At 38.1% G+C, this 20,645-nt stretch overlaps 1 protein-coding gene across 2 annotated transcripts; it reads right to left on the bottom strand.

Annotated features, from left to right (window-relative positions):
• Positions 1-6,221: 6,221 nt before the first annotated feature.
• Positions 6,222-19,979, bottom strand: glra2 (glycine receptor, alpha 2). 2 transcript variants are annotated; one of them, XM_037686482.1, is made up of 9 exons: positions 19,801-19,979; positions 19,127-19,248; positions 14,908-15,119; positions 12,598-12,821; positions 11,538-11,620; positions 11,317-11,454; positions 9,946-10,160; positions 8,785-8,931; positions 6,222-6,503 (listed from the first exon to the last, which is right to left on the bottom strand). In XM_037686482.1, exons 1-9 carry the CDS (start codon positions 19,881-19,883, stop codon positions 6,222-6,224), a joined length of 1,506 nt encoding a protein of 501 aa, XP_037542410.1. In that variant the 5' UTR covers positions 19,884-19,979. The 2 variants fall into 2 exon arrangements, with proteins under 2 accessions (XP_037542410.1, XP_037542411.1); XM_037686483.1 differs by having other exon boundaries at positions 14,908-14,975; positions 19,801-19,839.
• Between the last annotated feature and the right edge of the window lie 666 nt (positions 19,980-20,645).

The following is a 20,645-nucleotide window of genomic DNA, read 5'->3' as shown; positions in this document are numbered from 1 at the left end:
AAAAAGCTGTATGAATATGTTAAAAAAATATATATTTTTAAGCTTTTTAGTTACAGTTTAAATTAAAAATGTTTTAATTTGTCTACAATAATTAAGAACAATGTATTTGTTGCATCTAGGAGCATGGTTTATTTAGTAACACAGCTTCATGTATATACTTTTAATTTGTATTTAATTTAATTTCAATTTTACTTGGGCGAGCTTGTTTTTGCAAATTGTTTTGTCGAGGCCTAAACGAACGGAGTGGTTAAACCACGCCAAGTCTGATGCCGTTGGAAGAGGTTGCTGGTGTTTTCGTCAGCCGCTGGCTCTTATTGATCACGGTCACAGTGTTTCCACTCTTTTCGACTCTGGAACTCATTGAGTCAACCAAATAAATTGGAAAGCCATTGATTAAATCTACATTCTCATTCTGGTGCTCGGCTCTGATTCTGTGTAATGAGAGCTCCCTTGAGACCCTCCATCATGACAAATGACCCATGTAAGACACCAAGAATTATTTGTTTTTGTCATATTTGCAATAATCTATATCTAGTTCAGTGCATATGGCATTCATACCCAAAAAGCAAGGTAAAACTAATTATAAAGATGTATTTGTATTTATATTACATTATTTATAATATATTGTGATTTTATACATTTATTGTATTTATACTGAAATTGTGACGCAGCATTCCTGTCACTCTTTCACACTTTATTCATACATATGTACACAACTACATGCACACAGTGCCACGTCACACTCCAATCCTCTCTCCCCTTAGTTAGTTTATATCTTGTCAGTAAAGTTCTATTTTTCCTCACCAGTTTAGAGCAACCAAGGGTGCACAGTTGGGGGTTCAGTTCAGGAAAATGTACATTATAAACATTGTTTTTACCTGTTGTTGAATTGGGTGATATGTTCTAACTTCACACCTATTTCTAAATTGCCATTTTTGTCGTAACTGGGATTTTTGCGTGAGAATGAATTGAACTTTTAAAATTGTATTTGTTTAAATTGTGGTTAAATCAAGTGTACTTGACTTGAAATAAGTGTTATGTTGTGTAGTGCTATAGATTAAGAGTTGCTGCCTGACATTGAGGAGGCAGAGAGAGAATGTGGTTACAGAGAAAGGTGTGGGTATTGTATCAAGCTTTCAAGGAAGGCAAGCGTGGTTCACCTTTTGTAAGTGAAAATAAATACTGGGATGATCCGAAGACTTGACAGTTTGGAGAACTTTTATTCCGATTCAAGAAAATGCGTGTGTGGAAAAGAACCCCGTGACAGTTTGGTGTCAGAAGTGGGATGGCAAGTTGCAAGAAAACGGCTCATTCTCCCAGACAGAGGACCGCATCGCATTCACAAGCACAAGTTGTGCCGGCAGAAGCTGAAGACTTGACTTGCCAGTGGGTTTGTTTGGAGAACTTTCATTCAGATTCAAGAAAATGTTTGCGTGGAAGAGAACCCTGTGACAATAATAATATATTTATATATGAGCCTTATTCGTTCTGTTGAAAAGTGCATTATGTTGCGAACATTAAACAATGGAACATAATTGTTATGATTTTAACTAGTCAGGCATCCATCATGGGAAAAACTAAATGCTTTGGCTGTTAACGTTCCAAAACATCCCTGACTTAAATTAAAGGAACATATTCTTAAAACTAAAAACGATGTGACCGTAGACAGGCTTTACGTTATGTCATCAGATGCTTTATGTCTTGACTTGTGAAGTGAACAACAAAGTCAAGGCCGTAGCAAAAACAGTAAATCTAGAGCGCACTTTTCAGCTTTTGGTGCAAAATGTATTAAATATATGGCACACGTGTAGAGTACAGGTTCTCCTTCGTTTAGTGCCAGTTTTGCAGTTTGAGTAGCATCTCTGAAGCATAATCTGAACAAATCCCTCTGAAAATAGCCGAATTTATTTCATCAACATGAAAATACTAAAGGCCCATCAAAGGACTGGCATTGCAAATTAGCCCAGGCTAAAAATGTTGTGGTGTACGGTATTAATGCTTTACACTTGTCCCTCCATAAATAAACAATAAATGAAATAATTTTTCCTTTCTATTTAGTGCAGAATGTAGACATAAGCACTACCATTTCCAAAAATGTGCGTAATTGCTTTTCTTCATTGTGTTTGAGCTTTTCTCTCCCGCTGCTCCTATATCAGCAACTGTGCAGTTGCTATAGCAACCCTTGTTTCTTGCTTTAGATCATACAATGCATCCAAATAAATTGTGCAAATGTTGAAAAGTGGTATCCCCCTGAAAGTGAATTGTTGCAAATGCTTTTAGTTATAAATGATTTTACAGAATTTGCTTGAACGAAGGATGTTGCATCCTTTTATGCCTAAATAATTGTTTTTGGCTGTGTTGTGAATGACTCCATGTGAGGGTTGGCATCACAGATTAGTCTATAAGTGTTGAGTGGTGAATAAAATATATGACTGATGCAACAAATAAACCTAAAACAGTTAGCATTCGTCACTAAACAAAAAAGGCAGATCAATAATCATGTGTTTATTAAATAGCAGTTTTTTTGTGATACTCTCATCACTTGTGTTTTTCGTGTAAAAAATGTTGGCAAATTAAAGTAAGCTAAATAAAAGAGTATAGAAACACAAAGAAGGCAAATACCTCTAGTTTCTTCTCATGATTTATTAAGAAATAATGAACATTTAGTCACACTTTTTAGTGGTTCTAAAGGTTGGAGTCACCAGGTCGGAGCTGCTGAGATGCTCTTTATAGAATAAATTTGAAAAAAAAAAAAGCATGGTATTTGACACAATATTCCAAGAAATATAAACTGTAATCTTATTCTTATATGATTTATTAAAAAGGTTTTATCAAGCTATATGTTTGTCTATTTATTAATGGACAAACCTCACCAGTGTTTGATTGTAAGAAGGCCCAGATACGACAAATGGCCAAACTTTAGTCACAATCTCTGCTCATGTTTCAGCAGGAAAAGTGACCAAAGAAACATTAGTATTTACATCTGTAGCGAAGACAGAAGGAAATTGTAAACCGGTGTATAAAGTGTGCATACAATGAATCGGATGCTTTCATATTAATGTGAGATGTAAGGAAAGAATGAACTCAAATGGGTGAGGTGTTTGCAGGAACAGCACATTGAGCGTAACACTGATAGAGATAAAATCCAGTAGGTCTGCAGCTCATTAGCCCATAATTACAAAGGTGAGTGCACGTTTGAGAGCTCAACTATGTGAAACAGCAGTCGACTCAGACGTACAAACATGATATGGTCAAATGGGTCAAACGGATATGCACTTGTGCTGTCGACACTAAAGTAACAGTGCTTAGATTTGAGTTGTTCAAAGGTAATCCGTTTTAGTCTTGTTCCTGTTCATCCATCAGAAATAAAACTGAGGCCACTTCAAAAGTTATCTAAAACAGGTAAGATATTAACTGCCTATACAACTTCAGGAGATATGCATTGTTGTTTAATATAAAAATGAGGTGAAGTAAAGGTGGCGTTCTGAAGTAATGCTGATGTATTTCCTGCAAAGATCAATAAAGTATCCAGCCATGATTCACAGTCACCAAGTCTCAACAAAACGGATCAACTTTTAGACATTTCTTTCTCAACTTATGAAAGGATGTTCTCAACATCTTCACTAAAAGGCCAAATTTCAAAGCTTTTTTGTACACAAACATATTTCAGTGCCTATCTTTTTCTTGTAAAACTAATAATACTGTAATATTATTACTGCACACATTTTCAGCTTTCTCTTCTTGTGCTGTTACGCTGAGCTCAGCTGTTATATATGAGATTTTTTCCATCTAAGTAAACATGTTGTGCAGATAAGGTTCATTGGGGTTTTCTCTCTCAGTTTTCCTTTCATTTCTGTTTTCAGTCAGCTGGTAGGCAAACAACAAGCGACAGAATATTTGAACTACAGTGTGAAGTCCATTATCATCTGATTCATGCTGGAAACCCGCTGTCAGATCAAATCTGTGTCACCCCAGGCCACCCAGTGATCCGCAGCTTGTCATCACTCTGACACATCGGCTTGGAGTCGAGAGGAGGCAGAGTTTGTCATTTTCTTTCATCTGATTTCCAACTACAACAATATGTGCGCTTTATGTTAATTGTGGTCAGAAAATTACATACATTGATCATGAGCATGAATGTCTTATTAATTTGGGTGTTTCATAGCTTTAATTGAGCAATTAAAACTATTACGTGGACTATTAAATAAAGGGAATTATGCATCATACAACTTCAAATGATTTTAAAACAAAAAATGGGTGCAGGAGTTTGAATTTATTCTGTTTGTTCTCTTATGCACATGATGCTCAGATATATAAAGTATTTGGCTAAATGTCCAGTATATATATATTTATATCCACACGTCCTGTTAACAGATTAGTGGTTTGTTTATTTATTTAGTTGGTTTCCTAAATGTCCTGGTACGGTCCTGGTTTTAAAACACAGTTTCACAAATTTTCAATAGAGATCATGCTGAAGCTGCTCCACAACCTTAATATGACAAATAAAAAATACTGTTTTTGAAAAAAATAAAAAAATAAATTGTGTGTGCACAATATATTGTTCAATCGAATGAGTGCTTCCAGAGAAACTACCAGCTGCAGTCAATCATGATCACGAGCAAGAAGTTAATAGATCCTGTCAAGTTTAGACATTCTACACCAGAACATCTTAACTAAAGGTTTAAGTGATTGATTATGGATTTACAATTTTGACCCTCATGCGAAAATCATCAATAAATTCTAACTTGTGCACCCAAATGTTTTTAAAATCACTGAAGTTGTTGGTTGGAGATTGATTCCATCGTGGAAAAATAATGTTTCTAATGAAATCATTAGAAGCCCAGGATCAATATATTCATGGCCATGATTATTAAAGAGCATGTTTTTTTTCTTTCATTCACTTTTTGGCTGTTTTTTTTTCAATTAACACTATTAATTAAGAATACAGAACTTCCTTACAAATTACAAGAGAGATAAATATGGTGCACAGTCAGTTTTATTGATATACAAGCCAGTAAATTAGCCTTTTTTTATGAATAACATTCAAATAAAGAGCTCTTCACTACAGTATACCCGGAGTGCAATTGACTTTAGCTGCTCGGTACTATGAAGGTTCTGTAGACCCGTCCTTCGGTGTCGATTGCTTCCAGAAACACACAAAGTGAAGAAAAACAGTCCACAGTGGAAGCTGAATAAGTTTACATAAATATATAATTTTATTAACATAACCCATCACTCATCACAATAAATATTTTTTTGACTAAATCTACAAAACATATTCTCGAACTCTGAAATCCTAGCTATTACTTGGGGGGGGGGGGGTATAAATAAATAAATCATGGTAACACTGAGTTATGAGGTGCACAGTCAGAGTATGTGGGCTCACTGGTACGTCACCTGATAGTTTATCCAAGAAACTGCTACAAAATCTAAAGCAAATTTAGAACACATAGTGGGGGGTGTGGGATGGGGGGTGGGGGTGTAAATCACATCTTTACGTGACATCAGCTAGTTGTGAATTTCTTTTGGAGATAAAGAAAAAAGTAAGCACTGAGAAATACCTTTGGGTGTTTGGTAGAAAAGCTCAAAGCGTGCATTCAGCCGTGATAGACCACTAAAAATAGAAGAGCACGGCACTTCATCTCACCAAATCTTTGATGTCTAAGGCCTCGGGTATTTCGTAAAAAAAATGGAGTCTCCAATTCCCGATTTCCAGATTTTCATCGTGCCTGAGACGTAAATGCAGCGGCTTATGTTGGACGTGTGTGGACGTGCTTTCTCTGTAAAGTTCAGAACATTTTGAACAGAGAGGAAGTGTCAGGACAATAGTACACTATAAAACAGTCCGAACACCCTTGATAAGAAATTTTGCATCACAAAAAGTCTGAGCTACCCTACTGTCACAAAATATCTACGGAATGTTACTTTGTTTCCTCGGTTGCGTTAATGCCAAGGCAGGCTGAGTCATTGTGGTCCATCTGCTCCAATCTTTTGCTGTTAAGTTTTAAATACCTTCAGAAAACATCAGACTGTGATACAGGAGCAAATAAAGCATTTGTGTCTCGAGAATCTTCACATTATCAGAAGATGAGCTTCATCATACGATGCACGAGCGTTCTGTTATCCCTGAAAGAACACCACCATTACTGCCATGGTGCCTCTCCATACACAGTTTCTGAGCATTTCTCAGACTGAAGTGAAGAGTTTGACCAGTAGCGTCATCAGTTTTGGTGGATGTCTTCGTGTCGAATGATCTTGTAGGTAACCCAGTAGAAGACATTGAAGATGAGAAAGGCCAGAGGGAAGGCAGCCCTGGAGATCGTGTCTATCCTTTTGGCTCGGTCCACAAACTTTTTCCTCATGGCGTCGATGTCCTTCGGGGCTGACGGTTGCGGGTTGGAAGCGGGAACCGCGTTTTTAATGGCAGAGCCATCCTTCGCCGGCATGCACTGACTCGTGTTGTACCCAGCAAAATTAAAGCGGCCCTCGCGCATATCTTCGTCCTGAAAAACAGAAAAACAAGTTTTCAAACCGCAGCAGCTCGGACGTCATGGCCTGAGGCACGAGTTTCTGCAGTGCCATCATTTGACATTAACATTAATCACCAGACGTGACAAAAAATACTTGGATTTAATTAAAATTGACAGGATAACAAAAAACTGTTTAATGAAAAAGTACAACACGACTGCTTCAGGTGACAAATCTTAATTTCAGCCAAACAATAAAAACATTTTTCAATGTGTTCTAAAAACTTGAGAGGAAACTGAAAGATATTAAAATATTTTTTCTGGTATTAGACATGTTTAATTTATATTTCCCAACTACGTTTCCCTTCTGCTTCTTTTTTTTTTCTTCTATTCATAAGGGAAGCCACAGAGAAAATGGTTATAACTGTGAATTTAATGAATATTGAGCTAAAACTTAGTGTGGTAGTAGCTGAGAGTTATCCCCAGCAAACACTATGAGTGCTTCCTAATGATGTAAGACCTTTGTGTAAAACTTTGGCACTTCATAAACATCATACAAGTATTGATTTAGTCATCTTTAATGTTTTGAAGCCAAGCAAAGATGATGTACAATTAATTATTGTACATCAATTCTAATATAATGCGATGGTATTTATAAAAAAAATTCCAGATGTTCAGGCTAAATTTTGCCACCATAATGTGCATCACCTCTTCAAAAGGGAAATGTTAAAATATATTCTTGTATTTTTGTCATTTTATACTATAACCTATATTTTACACTTTTACAACCACAAGGTGTTAACGCCAAAGTTCATGCTCAATGATCCAGGTAGAAATCCCACAATGTAAAGTCAGGTCATCTGGATGGTTTTGTTTTTTTGCTGAAATGTTTTGTCATTCATCTGAATGACTTCTTCAATCTGAGGAGCCACCAAACAAAACTGATTCCCACAAACAGCATAGTCCATAGTGGAAAAATTAGCACGAGCAAACTGATTTTTTTTATTTTTTTTCACTATGGAGTATGATGTTTGTGGGAATCAGTTTGTTTGGTGACTCCTCAGACTGAAGTAGTCCTTTGGATGAAGGACGAAAAAGCAAAAAAGAAACTGTCCAGATGACCTGACTGAACATTGTCACAAGGCATTATGTTTTATTATTTTTCTTTTAATCAAACACACAATTTTCCATGACAAACTAAAATAGTTGAATGGTACTGTCATGTTCTGCCTCTGTGTCACTCTGCCCCGCCCCCTCTTCACCCACATCCTCATCAGCACTGATTCACTGCACCCGTTCTGCTCTCCTCTCACCACTCTACTCTGCCAGATTATCGAACCCTTCACGGAAGTAGATGTCCAGCGTTCTGTTCACAGCCTTGTCTGATCTTCATGTCTTGACCTCTCACGTGCCTTTTGGAAACCCCGATCTGCCTGCTCTCGTTTTGCCTTTCTGATCTCGTTACGAACTACTCCTTCTGGCCTGACGACTACGACTCACGGACTACCCTATGAATTTGTATCTGGATCTCTGACCTCCAGTGTAGGACCCCGACTTCTACTCCTGGACCTCGTTTTTGGATTACCCTTCTGACCACGCTCACCTCAGCTCTGCCCTGCATCTGCGCTTCACCCAGTAGCTGTGACGTCATCTTGCCCAACTCTTACAAGTGGCCTCCACCTCTCCTGCTTGAGAAGATTAGTGACTGTCTGTCTGTTCATCATCTCGCTCACAGAAATATTCAGTCCACTCACTGTCATATCTCTGCAGATTGGTCCCACCACTGGATTCTGACCTCAAGCAGCTGCATTACAATACACTTTTTAACCATTCTTGTTGTCCGGGGTCTTGAACAAATCCTAAAACCCAAACTTTTTCCTCCTGTAAGTGCTCAGACCCTTCCTTGTTTAGCAATCAGCAAATGTATCTTTGGAAGAAATGAACCTTGGGAGTTCTTCAATGTAATCTTACAAGACTAACACTCATTTATACTGAAAATCCAAGTTGGAGCATTAGATTGGGTAGACTCAAGGATCTACTGTACATGGTCTTCTGATAGATGTAAACCAATTTCAATTAGAAATGTACAAGGCTTTTGTTTGTTGGGCATCCATAAAAGTGCACAAGTTCATGTGTCCCATCTTCAGGTCTGTGTCGGTGGATTGCCTTGCTCATTAAGAATCATTCCATTATAACTCTTTAGAACAACTGAGATAATCTGATAGTCTGAGATGATTTGATCGGACTCATTAACCCCAGAACCCCTCAATAGTTCGCCATCCCAATAACAAACATTGTACAGACTTTGAAAAGCTACCTTGTTCTTCTTTTGTCTTCTCCTGAGGCGGAGAAACTCTTTCTGTTGCCTGGAGACAAAGTTAACCCCGGCATATTCAAGCAACGCAGCAAACACAAAGAGCAGACACACAGCCATCCAGATATCAATGGCTTTCACGTACGAGACCTGGAAGAGAAAACACATTTCCTGAGTCGGATCCCTTCGACGTGGCGACACAAGTTCACAGTTCAAATGCACCGTGAATTTTTGAGGCAGCCTAAAATGTAATCCGATTTTTTTAAATGACACTTCTGGAAGTGAAATTTAAATTGTAGCGTGCATCTGCTGTATTCTCTTTGATTCGCTCCTCAGTTAACTGTGACGTCTAAATTGCTGTAATCACTGATGCTGTTTGCTAACAAGTGTTTCTGAGCTGCTTTTAATGTCAGCAAAAGCTTGGCATTTAGCAGCGGGGGATGATTGCCTTTAACTCTGAACAAACAGATCTTTAGTTTGGAGTTTTGATTTGGATCCGTTACTTTTAGAAAAGTTGGGCATGAAGTTGGAAGCTTGTTTCTCTCTCATCATCACCGCGACCCTGTCTCTTCGTGACAACTGATTAGCATGTGAAGAAAACAGCTCAGTTATTTGAGTACACTTACGGCATATTGATGTATTGTTTTCACGAGCCAAAGCTCTCAAAGGCTTTTCTTGAAATATTTATCAGCACATGTGTCTTTCATGTCTGTTATGGCATCTCTGAAGCCTTTGAAAATGATGAGGTTGAGTGACTGATCATTGAGATTTACTCAGTGAGCTGCAGTGCTCGTCACACTGAGTGCATTGTTGTTTTCCATAACTGAATATGCTGCTGCAGTCGAGCACAGTTATCTGTCATGTACACATGCTTTAGATGATTGTGTCTTTGCTGCCGATGAGGGGGGAAAAAAGCTAAATTTTAATTGACATCAGTATAAAATGAATATGTGTACAAACTGGTTATTGGAAGAAATCATCAGCATCTTTATTTTGATATGAGAGGCAAAGGAACCAAAGCTTTTCGAAACGCTTAAAGATTAAATCGTGTGTGCAGCTGAAGTGTCATCAAAAATTATTTTTCCTTGTCTTCATCCAAAAGAAAAAAATCCTCAACAATTTTATATTTGACCTGAAAATCAAGTAAAGACAAACGAGATTTACCTTTGGAAGAGAAGCTCTGGATCCAGAGCTCTGAGTAGTCATGGTGAGCACAGTGGTGATGCCCAGCGCAACTCTGGCAGGAGCAGCATCCATGTTTATCCAAAACGATACCCACGAGAGGATGACGATGAGGAGGGAAGGAATGTACATCTGGATCAGGTAATAGCCCATCTGGCGTTCCAGGTGAAATTTCACTTCGATACAAGTGAATTTACCTGTTGAACAGCATGACACACGAGTAGAGCAATCCAGTTTTTATTAGGGAGGAAACGTTAAACTAAAGAAATGACAATCCGTGAACATCAGTGTGAATGCTGAACGATTGATGACATTTGCTCAGACAGCTGAAACTGAGTTGTTAAAGCTAAAAGAACAAGAATGCTAGATAAGAGGTACATTATAAGAAGCAGAACACTAGCTGAAAGCAAAATTAATATAATTCTAACTAAAAGCTACAAAACCAATATGGTAGCTAGAAGCTAATGTAGCATGTTACCTAAAAGTAGCAAAAGGTTAGCTAAATACCAAAGTGGCAAAATAGTTGCCAAAAGCTAAAAGAACAGAAAAAGGCCAAGTTATCAAAAGATTAACGAGAAGCTAAAGGTAACAAAAGGCTAGCTGAAAGTAAAAAAATTAAAAAGAAATGCAGGTTAGAAGCTCAAAGCAGCAAAAGGGAAGCAAAAGAAGAAAAAAAACAGCTGCAATAATAATGCAAAAATAAGCAAAATGCTAGCTAAAAACTTAAAGTAGCATAAAGCTAGCTGATTGTCCATGCTGCTGATCTTATGCTGCTGCCATTCATTCATACCTATCTGCTCACTACAGACTCATATTCAGGCTGCTGTTTAATACACCGTATTATTTTACATTATTATTGTTTAGCGTATATCTTAGATCCTTATGTACGTTTCCTTTTATACTTTATGTTTTGGCTAATTTAGGGTCTAACTGGAACCTTGAGTACACAACTTCATTTCACATCATGTACCACATGTGATGCGAATGACAATAAAGGAACTTGAACTTGAAAGTAGTAGAACTTAGCTAAAAGCTATAAGTAGCTAAATTGTGGCTAAAAGTGGCACACCAAGAAATAAATAGAGCTAGTATGTTGAAGCATTTTTCAAAGAGAACAATGTTACTGCAATTCAAGAGTGTTTTTGTATGGGGAAAAGATGTTAATAAAGTTAAGTTTATTGAAAAGTATGAATGCTACATAAACCAAAAGTCATAGCACTTATTTCCCGAATGAGCTGAAAGTTCTGAATTGGCTAAAATAGCACAAAGTATGCAGAAGTATGTAAATTGAAAATACATCATGTGAATCATTGTTTACAATACAGCAGTATTATGGTGTGTTTGCTGTCTAACCGGTGTTGTAGTGTTTAGTGCAGTAGCCCAGCTCCTTTTCTTCCCTCATAATAAACTGAGGCAGGGTGAGTCCCTCGGAAACCTGCACCGCGCCGTTCTCCAGCCACTCAAAGATCAGGTCATTCATGGTGTAGCCAACTAAAAACAGAAATGAACTGATGGTCATATAGAAAACTTGCAGCGTACTCACTGTAGAAAGTCTAGAGAAAATCTGTGCTTACAACTCTCCAGCTGCATCGTGCACGTTTGAACGTCCATGGGAAAGTTTTTCAGATCCATTGGACACGACAGAATGAGAGTCAACCTGTGAGTAAAATAAAGTTACACACCGAAATACCTTCTCTGATTTGGCAAGAAACTGAATTATTAAACCTTGAACTGGTCCTTGACAGATAATTTAAAAGTAATTAGCTTAAAAATGAAATCCCTGGTAAAAACTTTTCTTTTTTTTGGGTATTGGGTGCATTTTCTGTCCTGTCAGAACCTTCGGCACGTCTCGTGGGATTCCCTTCAGCAGGTTCCCATCACACTTTCATTATTCCCACTTATTGTTTCAGTGATGCATTGTGGCCGGCGGTCTGCCCGCTCCGTCGTTTCTCCCACGAGTGCAGAGTGCTGTTAACCACCTTTCATTTCTTTCACTCCACCTCAACACCTGTGCACCTCTCAGCTGCTGAGCTGCTCTCCAAATGGACTCGAAATTGATCCGAGTTCTGTTGCATCATTGCACAAAATACCGACGGTTGTGTGTGACAGGGGCTGTATAGAAATGAAAGACAGCCCATTTTCAAATCTTGTACCTGAGATTTGTTTAAATTTAGAACTGAAATGCCTTTTTAAATGCTATTCAGTTGGAATCAGTTGCACACGTCTGTAACTGTTTCCTGCAGAAAGATTAAAATGGAGAAAACGGCACTTTCTTTTCTTTGCTTTAGGCTCTTTCTTGGCTTCAGATTCAACCACAGCCCCTGAGATTAGCATGCACTTTTTAATCAGTGTTTCTTTCCATAAAAGAAAAATCTGTACCGCGCCTGGGAATTCACTAACGTTCAATGCATTACCCTATTTCAAAGGAGTGATCATAACAGATCAAATCAATTTAAAGTTGCATGCTTTAGATTGGCAGTCTTTGAAGTTGGAGAGGAAATGTAAGACAAGCGAGAAGTGAATGTGTTCTGGAGTTACGAATGTATCAGAGCACTTGATTCCGTTGTAGATCATTTTTTAACTAATGCTGTGCAACTCTGCAAAAATGATCGTATTAAATGTCCAGAGCTTCACCTGATACTGTAGAGGACGGTTCCGTCCTTGAAGATGCGCAGCAGCTTGTTGTCCGTCGTCACATCGTGGAAGTTGGCGCCCTTCTCGTTGGCAAAGAACAGGTCAGGCTTCCAAATGGAGTCCAGCATGGACGGGTCCAGGTCAAGAGAGGAATCTGGGTATTTACTGTACGCCAGCCGAGGGTCGTTCCACTTCTGCCGCAGGAAGATGTTCACCCTGTAATCCTGCGGAGACCACAAGCATCTTGGCACACTTTGCTGCACAGTGACTTTTGAGATCTGCCACACATGTTCATATTTGAATATTATGCAACTCTTTTTATGATGGGTACAAAAAAAAAACATAAGTAAATCTAATTAGGATTTAAAATACCTAACAAGAGTAACTATTTGAGATAAAGTAGGATCAAATAAACAAATAAAGCAAGCAAACCACCATAGATCTGAAGTGGATGTACAGTTGTAGTCAGACGTTTACACACCAAGGATTAATAAGTTCTCATTAGTGCTCATGATGAGCTTGACTGCAGCTTGCAGGTTTCCTGATTTGTTTGACAGCATTGGTTGAACTGAGTAAAACTCAGAACAATTTGAAGACCCAATGAAAATTGGAATTTTGATAAATTTGGAAAGTTCTTCGGAGTCATTGCTCAACCATGTCAGATTTCAACATCATCAGTTCTAACAGGCGTGTGCATGTTATTTGGATGGGTCACCCCTTTGCCAGGGTTTGGACGTAAACCCAAGTCGTCACATGAAAGGAAATGCCAGTAGGTTAAGATGTTTAGGAACAACCCAGGAGCCACTAAGGCTCAAGCCTGCCATGAACTGGAAACTGTCCACAGTGAAGTTTTACATCAGCAAGGTGAGGCTTTCAAACCTAAAAACACGTGTCTAGCATGGTGTTGGGCGCATCATGATGCATTGCTCCAATGATGAATCGAACAAAGAGGATTAAATAATAAAGAAGGAGGACTACCCTCAAATTGTTCAACATCGCAGTTCACTTCACTTGGATGCAGCTGGGTGTTCCAGCAAGACAAACGTGTCAAACACATCGAAACTGGTTTCAGATTAGAAAGAAGAAGCTAACATGACGCTTCTGCAATGCTCTTCCCAAAGCCCTAAAGTATCTGTAACCCAATGTAGATATTTGAGTTCTGTGTGGGTCAGAGAGAAATCACAATAAGCTCAAACTTGTGTGCCCAATTCTTATTTAAAAAAATCGTTGATGTGTTGTTTCATGATTTCACCCTGGAAAAAAAACCCCAAAACATTGATTCTAATAAATCCTTTAAAGTCCCAGATTAATGGCGTTCATCTGTAAACTTCTCACCACAACCGTAATTCCACCTTGTTTCAGAATCTGATTACATTAAAACAACCATGGCTGCTTTCCATGATTAAAATGATCACGTACACAAACAATTACACAGAGGCTCAACATTAAAATAGTATTTAAACATATTACACTCATACATATATACATTCTTACTACTTACTTTCACACACAAATAATAATAAAAAAGGGTATGAGGGAAAATAATTTAGAATTTTGCTCAATTATCCATCATGTGCTGGTGCTCGAACAGTCCTAGTCATCATCCATGTGTCCTTTTGCTGAAATAGTGTCGCAAGCTGCATTTACAAATATGACCTTTCAAAAACTTTACTTTTGTCTTAGCTAGAAATGACCGAAAGGTAAATAAATGATGGATTAGCAGACCCTGATGGGGGCAGCTCTGACTTTACAGTTCTTAGGATGAAGTGTCAGAAGGCCCAGTCGCTCTGAGTAATTGATATGTCACGATGATGAACAGCCTTTGTGTTGTTTGACATTTCATCAGCATATTGGCGGCGCAGAGTATTTGCCTGTCTAAAACTGTGTAATTCCCTGGCAGTCTCGTGTCTTCCAGCTACAACTCAAAAGAACACGATTTTTCTCCATTTGTTATGAGAGGTTATTATCGCTCATTAGGAATCCTTTAATCTTGATTAGATTCGATGCAGCCTTGTAGGTTTTATGTCTTCACCCCTCTGACAGCTTCTCCTATTGCATATTGTGCACCAGCTTCTCTGAAATTCCCCCAATTGTCTCTTATGAGCTGCAATTAAACGAAATTGCTTGTTTGGAAATTGTTGGATAACGTATTAAACCTGAACATCTGCAAAGAGCCTCAGACTGCGTATATGGATTATGCAATGGGTTTAAAATCAATGCACATGTTGATGTAAAAATAGCAGATATTGGTTGGAGGGGAAAAAATGGATTCAGGGCTTAAAATATGTCCAAGCACATCACTCCACTCACCATTGTAGTTTCTGCTATAGAACCAAAGCTGTTGATAAATATGTTGCAGGTAACATTAACAGGTGGACCTGCAGGTTGAGGGATAGACAACACATTGACACATCTTACAGGGAAAACATCAATCAAAAGAGCAGAAGAACTCACCATGGTTGTCTCTGTGACAGAGCCGAAACTGTTGATAAAAATATTGCATGTAACGTTTACGGGGGGACCTGTTGGATGGAATGAGAATGACATGACAAGGGGGAAAACAGCCTTAAATCATATGTTCCAGCAAGGATGACGAGGTTTGACGTGAGTGGAGATGCTTCACAGGGAAATCTGGCTGCTGCTTCACCGTGTATTCAAGCATGCTTTAATACAACAAGCAGTGCATGTTTTCAGATGGTGATATGTTGCTGTGGAATTATGTTTGCTTTTCGGCTCGAAGCTTTGAAAAAGCAAATTAAATCAAAACTTAATGCTGTGTGAGCTTAATGACATTTGGTAATGACGTTTTATGTTTTAATGAAGATAATCTTTGGGGGTTAACTTGTTGTTTGCACAGTGAATAGGAGAAACATGCACACAGAATCATCAGCATGCAAACGCACAAAATTAAATATTGGATCAGCAGAAAAAAAAAAAAAGTGGGGAACAAAGCTGTTCTGATAAAAAATTAGTTGTTAAATCCATCGTTTTGATGATAAAATATACAAAGGGTATCTGTGTTAATTAAACTAAATATGTTAAAATAATATAGATCTTTTGAGGTGGGGTTCAGTGGAAACATTTGAATAGTTAATATCTTACCTGTTGTAAAAATATATGAACAAACTCAGTCTAAATAAAAAAAATCATTTCTAACCATCTAACAAACTAGCTGCTAATTTGAGTGAGGAAGTAGATTCCTGCTATTTTGAAACAACTCCAATCTCAAACATGTTATATACTGTAATTAAACTTTCAGATAGTATAAATATAGATACCAGTTACCATAACATACAATAAAAGAAGTAAAAACATACCAAAATGTACTACTAAAAGTACAATTAGGTCAATATCCATACATATCTACAACACATTAACGTTCACAATCAACACAGTTTAACATGGATGTCCCAAGTAATACCTAAAAACACAAAAATGGCTTTAATTCAACAATTCAGTTTTATAAATAATGAGGTGAAACTTGGTTTTGTAACAGCTGACGGTGATCCCCAGCACACTCTGTTGAGATTGAGTGAAATCTCACTATAGCACATGGATTTCAATGTAATGTTACTTTCAAGAGTTGACTAAAATGACTAGAACATTGTCACTGTTCGGTTTAAAATAGAAAATACACAGCAGCTGATGTGCATCTGTTTAAAGAATAAGAATTTAATACATTTTATGGTTAACTGCAATCATCCAGCAACAGCCCTTCCAGTGCAGCGTGGATCACTTCCTGCAAGAATATCATAATATTTCTAAAAGAGTAACTACGTATTTCAAAGCTAAGGATGCTGCAATTGTTTCAAAATTGGCGTTCATATAAATCCTCATAACATTTTGAGATCTGAGCTGTTTTCAGATGTCAGCAGTTCATTGCTTCCTTGCTTAGATTAGATCAGTCCTGTCCTGTCGCTACAAACTGAGGTTGTTCAATAAGATATCTGCAACAAATAATAATTGTTCATAAATTTTTTTAAAGATCTGAACCATCCTAAACATTTGGAGTTATTGGTTGCAAAAAAGGAACAAGGTGTCACTTTAGCATCTCCTCTCCAACACTGTGAGGTAAACATACCCAGCATGCTCCAGTGAGTGGTATAAATTGTTTTTCTCCACATAAACTGAAGTCTCTTTGTGAGACTTGCATGTCTTTTAGAGCCACAGCACATCGTTTTTCCCAGGCTGATAAGTGAAGTTGTAAGCTCTTCCCACTGGCCTTCCCCTGTGTTTTCCTCATCAATATTTTATGGGACTCGGTATTAATATTTGCCTATGCTTGTCTACATGTTGCTCCATTTTTCCAGCCGAAGCAAAAAATAAAAAAAAGGCTCTATCTCTTCACAACAAAACGTATGACACAAAAATCTAGGTCAGCCTTCGGAAACGCAGTTCAGCGCTCTTCAAAGTAGCAGGTTCACAAGCAAAACTGTTTATAGTACAGTCTCTTAGGGGCAGAGCTGTTTGTCTGGCTGTAAAACCAGAAAATGCTTTTAAGTCTATATCTACCTCTGGATCTGGGGTCCAAATGAAGGATCAAACAGGTTTAATCAGCAAAATCAATAATTCAGGGTATGCAAGTTTGAAAAGTATGAAGTTAGTTTTTTTGTGTTTTCCAGGTCTGGATTAGTATAGAACAGGAATTTATAGTAGGAAAATTACATTTCCTTATTTCATATTTTTTAAAGAGACACTTTCTGAAAGTTAAGAGTTCAAACATACAGAATGCTTTTCTCATTATTTAATGTAAAATGGAGAACCCAAGTTTCTTCCATTGGAAATAATATACCGTAATTTCCGCACTATAAGATGCTACTTTTTTCACACACTTTGAACCCCGCGGCTTATACAATGCTGCAGTTAATTTATGGATTTTATTTTTTTACAGGCTAACGAGCTTCATGCTGCCAAAACATTTACCCGGGTGCTCAAATGCCCAATACACGTCTCTTTTGGGGGGTGGGTCCTCGTGACTCAATGACTGTATAAATAAATGTAAAAAAAAAAAAAAAACATCTGATCAATGAAATTACCAAACAGGTCACAGTGGACCAATGAAACGGGGAGGGCCCCCCTCCCCTGCCTTTCAAAACAAGACAGCTGTGTGATGGAGGACAGCACAAGCTCGCGCAGGAGGAAGATGAAGATAGCGATCAGTGACTTCCTGGTACAGGCTACTGTATTTTTTTATTTTTTTGCCCCAGCTGTGTAACAGGCACTGTTCAGAAAAAAATACTATACATACAGTATTTGTGTATGTTACCAGTACATATTTAATTAAAACTTAAAAAAATCCTTCTGTGTAAACATCTCGTGTTTTAAGGTGGACTGTTTCATTGGTCCACTGTGACCTGCCTGTTCGGTAATTTCATTGGTCAGATTTTTTTTAACCTTTTTAATCTTATAAACAAGAGCAGCCTATATATACACTTTTATTTCTTTTTAAATTTAGTGGGCGTGGCTTATATTTGGATGCGCTCAATAGTCTGGAAATTATGGTGTATATAAAAAAACACAATACTGTATATATATATATATATATATATACAGAGGATTTGCAGGATCATTCAACATCAATGCATACTGTCAGTAACTAGTTAGTCAAACGTTAACCCAGCTGTGAGGTACATCTTGATTTTTTTAAAACTTTAAATAGTAAAAATATATATAATCTAAGTTGTCATACAGTAGACTCCGATCTTGTAATAATGGCCTTGATGTGTTTAGGGGGAAACAATCAAATAAAAATGTATTTTTCCCAGAAGTCCCTGCTGCTCACATTTTGTTTTTATTGAATTTGGATAAGACCTGTTCTAACTTCTTGTAAATCATCAGGAACTTTTACGTGTAGCCTTGAAAGCCACAAATCTGACAGAAAAATCTGAAACTGTGAACCAGGAAAAGCGTTGAAGTGAATGAAGAACAATATTCTGCCACAAGTCGTATTTCTAATTCCTGTTTTGTTCTTTTGCCTGTTTTTTTTTTACTGGTACCCACTAACCCTGAACAATCACATCCCACAACTTGCAGTGGAGAACTTCCACACCACTCTTGTTAGCTGTGCTTGTCCTCAACATATAAGCAACAACAACAGTGAAGGAGGTTATAGAAGCCTGCAGCCCTTCCACCAGGGCCCCATCTATCATCTGGGCTTGTCATGGTGGCATCAGTGTCTGCTGTGAGGATTTCTGCAAGCTTCACTTTCCTGATTTTAAGGTAATATACTGTATGTATTAAACAAAGATGAAGATTCTTACTCAAAGAGTTTCAAGAAATAAAAGCAAGCAGGTAGCATCATCATGAGGAAGTTAATTCAAGTCACTGTTCCTGTTAATTGAAGAGCTGATTGTTGCTATCAAGAGGCTTTTGTAGCACAGTATCATAGCAACAGTGGGAAAAGTGATAAAAAAAATGGTTGTGTTTGCACTTACTGTGACAGTTCTGGGGCTATTTATATTTTGCAATGTGTAGGAGGTGAAGTGTGTGCAAATATTGTTGTCAAAGAGTGAGATGATCATAAACAAACCTTTAAAATTGGGTCTAATTCTTGCATCATAACCCGAAGTGCGACCCATGAGTGAGTCCAGAAAATCTGATGGAGACATGTTGGAGGAGGATCTGGAATCGTGCTCCTTGGCATCCGTGACTCTGGAACGCACACACGATGAGAAAAAGCACTCGATCAGGGGAAAAAACTGAACGAAAGAAGAAGAAGTCACAGTCCAGAAAGCAGGAGTTAAACCTTATCTGTCGCCTAGCAGCAGCAGCAAGCTGCCTGGGAGTGATGGCACATGGAAACCAGAAAAAATGTGTTAATGCGCGCACACATAGTCTGGGATTTGGTGACTATCTCCTTTAAGAGAGGATTAATTTGTTCGTGATGCAAGATTCCTGCAGAGATAAAGCAGCAGGCTGCGAATTTTGATAGTGACAGGAACACTGTTGAGATGGCACAAAACAGTCAAAATGACTAAACCCACGTGCGTAAATATCAGCTTCATGTGGCACGGACAAAATAAACGTAGGTAAATATTTGAATATTCAAAACAAACAAAAAAAAAAATAATTTCTGAGTAACCATACTAAAACGAGCAGTTTTAAGTTTAAAAAGCAAAGTTCACTTTTTATTTAATCTAGTTTTAATAAATAAACTGACAAATAGAGATCTTAAGAATCCAGAGGTTCAGGATATCTGCTCACCTGAAGTTGTTCTCCATGAAATATGTGACTAAAGCTGCCAGGACCGTAATGAAGGAGTGATTCATTCCCGGTGGTTTCCCCATGTGCTCACTTTTCTATGTCTCCCATATGTTTCCATTGGTCAAACATTTAATCCAAACAGGGACGCCGCTGCCTTCCTGACGGAGTCCGACCAACACGGGGGGCATTCCTCAGCGCAGCCACAGATCATAGTTTAGTTTCAGAAAACTCACACAATCAGAGCAGGGCGGGGGGAGACAGTCAGTCTGGTTGTGGTTTAAAGATGGAAAACTCCCCAAAATGAACAAAAAACGCATCAGCTCCTTTTCTGTCGCGTTCCGTTCAGATCTTCTGTGTGGGTTTGTGCTGCGACTTATGGAGTGGAACCGTTTTCAGGTGGCGATGTTGGGGGTGTGCGTGAAGAGGAGGGGGGGGGGGGGGGTGCGGTCTAAGAAACCGAGGAAGAACGCCTTTTCTTCGGTTCAGCACTTGGACAGCTCTCAGTTCGCTTTTACGCGCAGGCGCACGACTTCTTAATTAAAAAAAATAAAAATAAAAAAACAAGTGGTGGACGTGAGTTGGGTTTTAATAAGTCTAATAAATGAGAAAAGTAATCACCAGGCTGACATTCAAATATTGTCTCTGTTTTTATTTTGCGTGATGACTTGTTGGGTTTTGCCTCTGGACGGGGAAACTCCAAGGCGCGCAGCTGCGTATCAGGAGCGCTTCCTTTAGGGATTCTTCCTCCTCTTTGTGCGTTTTTAGGTGTAATTAAGTACAATACTTTCCAATGATTGTGTGTAGGTGGTGACTTCACTTACTTCCATGATATTTCAAGGATGTAA

Source organism: Nematolebias whitei, chromosome 13, assembly GCF_014905685.2.
Source record: "Nematolebias whitei isolate Nwh7 chromosome 13, NemWhi1, whole genome shotgun sequence".
Lineage (NCBI taxonomy): Eukaryota > Metazoa > Chordata > Actinopteri > Cyprinodontiformes > Rivulidae > Nematolebias > Nematolebias whitei.
This window is presented reverse-complemented; position numbering and strand designations above follow the sequence as displayed.

What these genes read in the sequence shown, in the direction of transcription:
- glra2 (XM_037686482.1), bottom strand. Translation starts at nt 19,883, where the DNA reads ATGGGGAAACCACCGGGAATGAATCACTCCTTCATTACGGTCCTGGCA. An exon ending in CACGATGCAGCTGGAGAGTT is followed by an intron (nt 11,455 to 11,537) that starts GTAAGCACAGAT and finishes TTCTGTTTTTAG; the next exon opens with TTGGCTACACCATGAATGAC. An exon ending in CACTAAACACTACAACACCG is followed by an intron (nt 10,161 to 11,316) that starts GTTAGACAGCAA and finishes GCTGTTCAACAG; the next exon opens with GTAAATTCACTTGTATCGAA.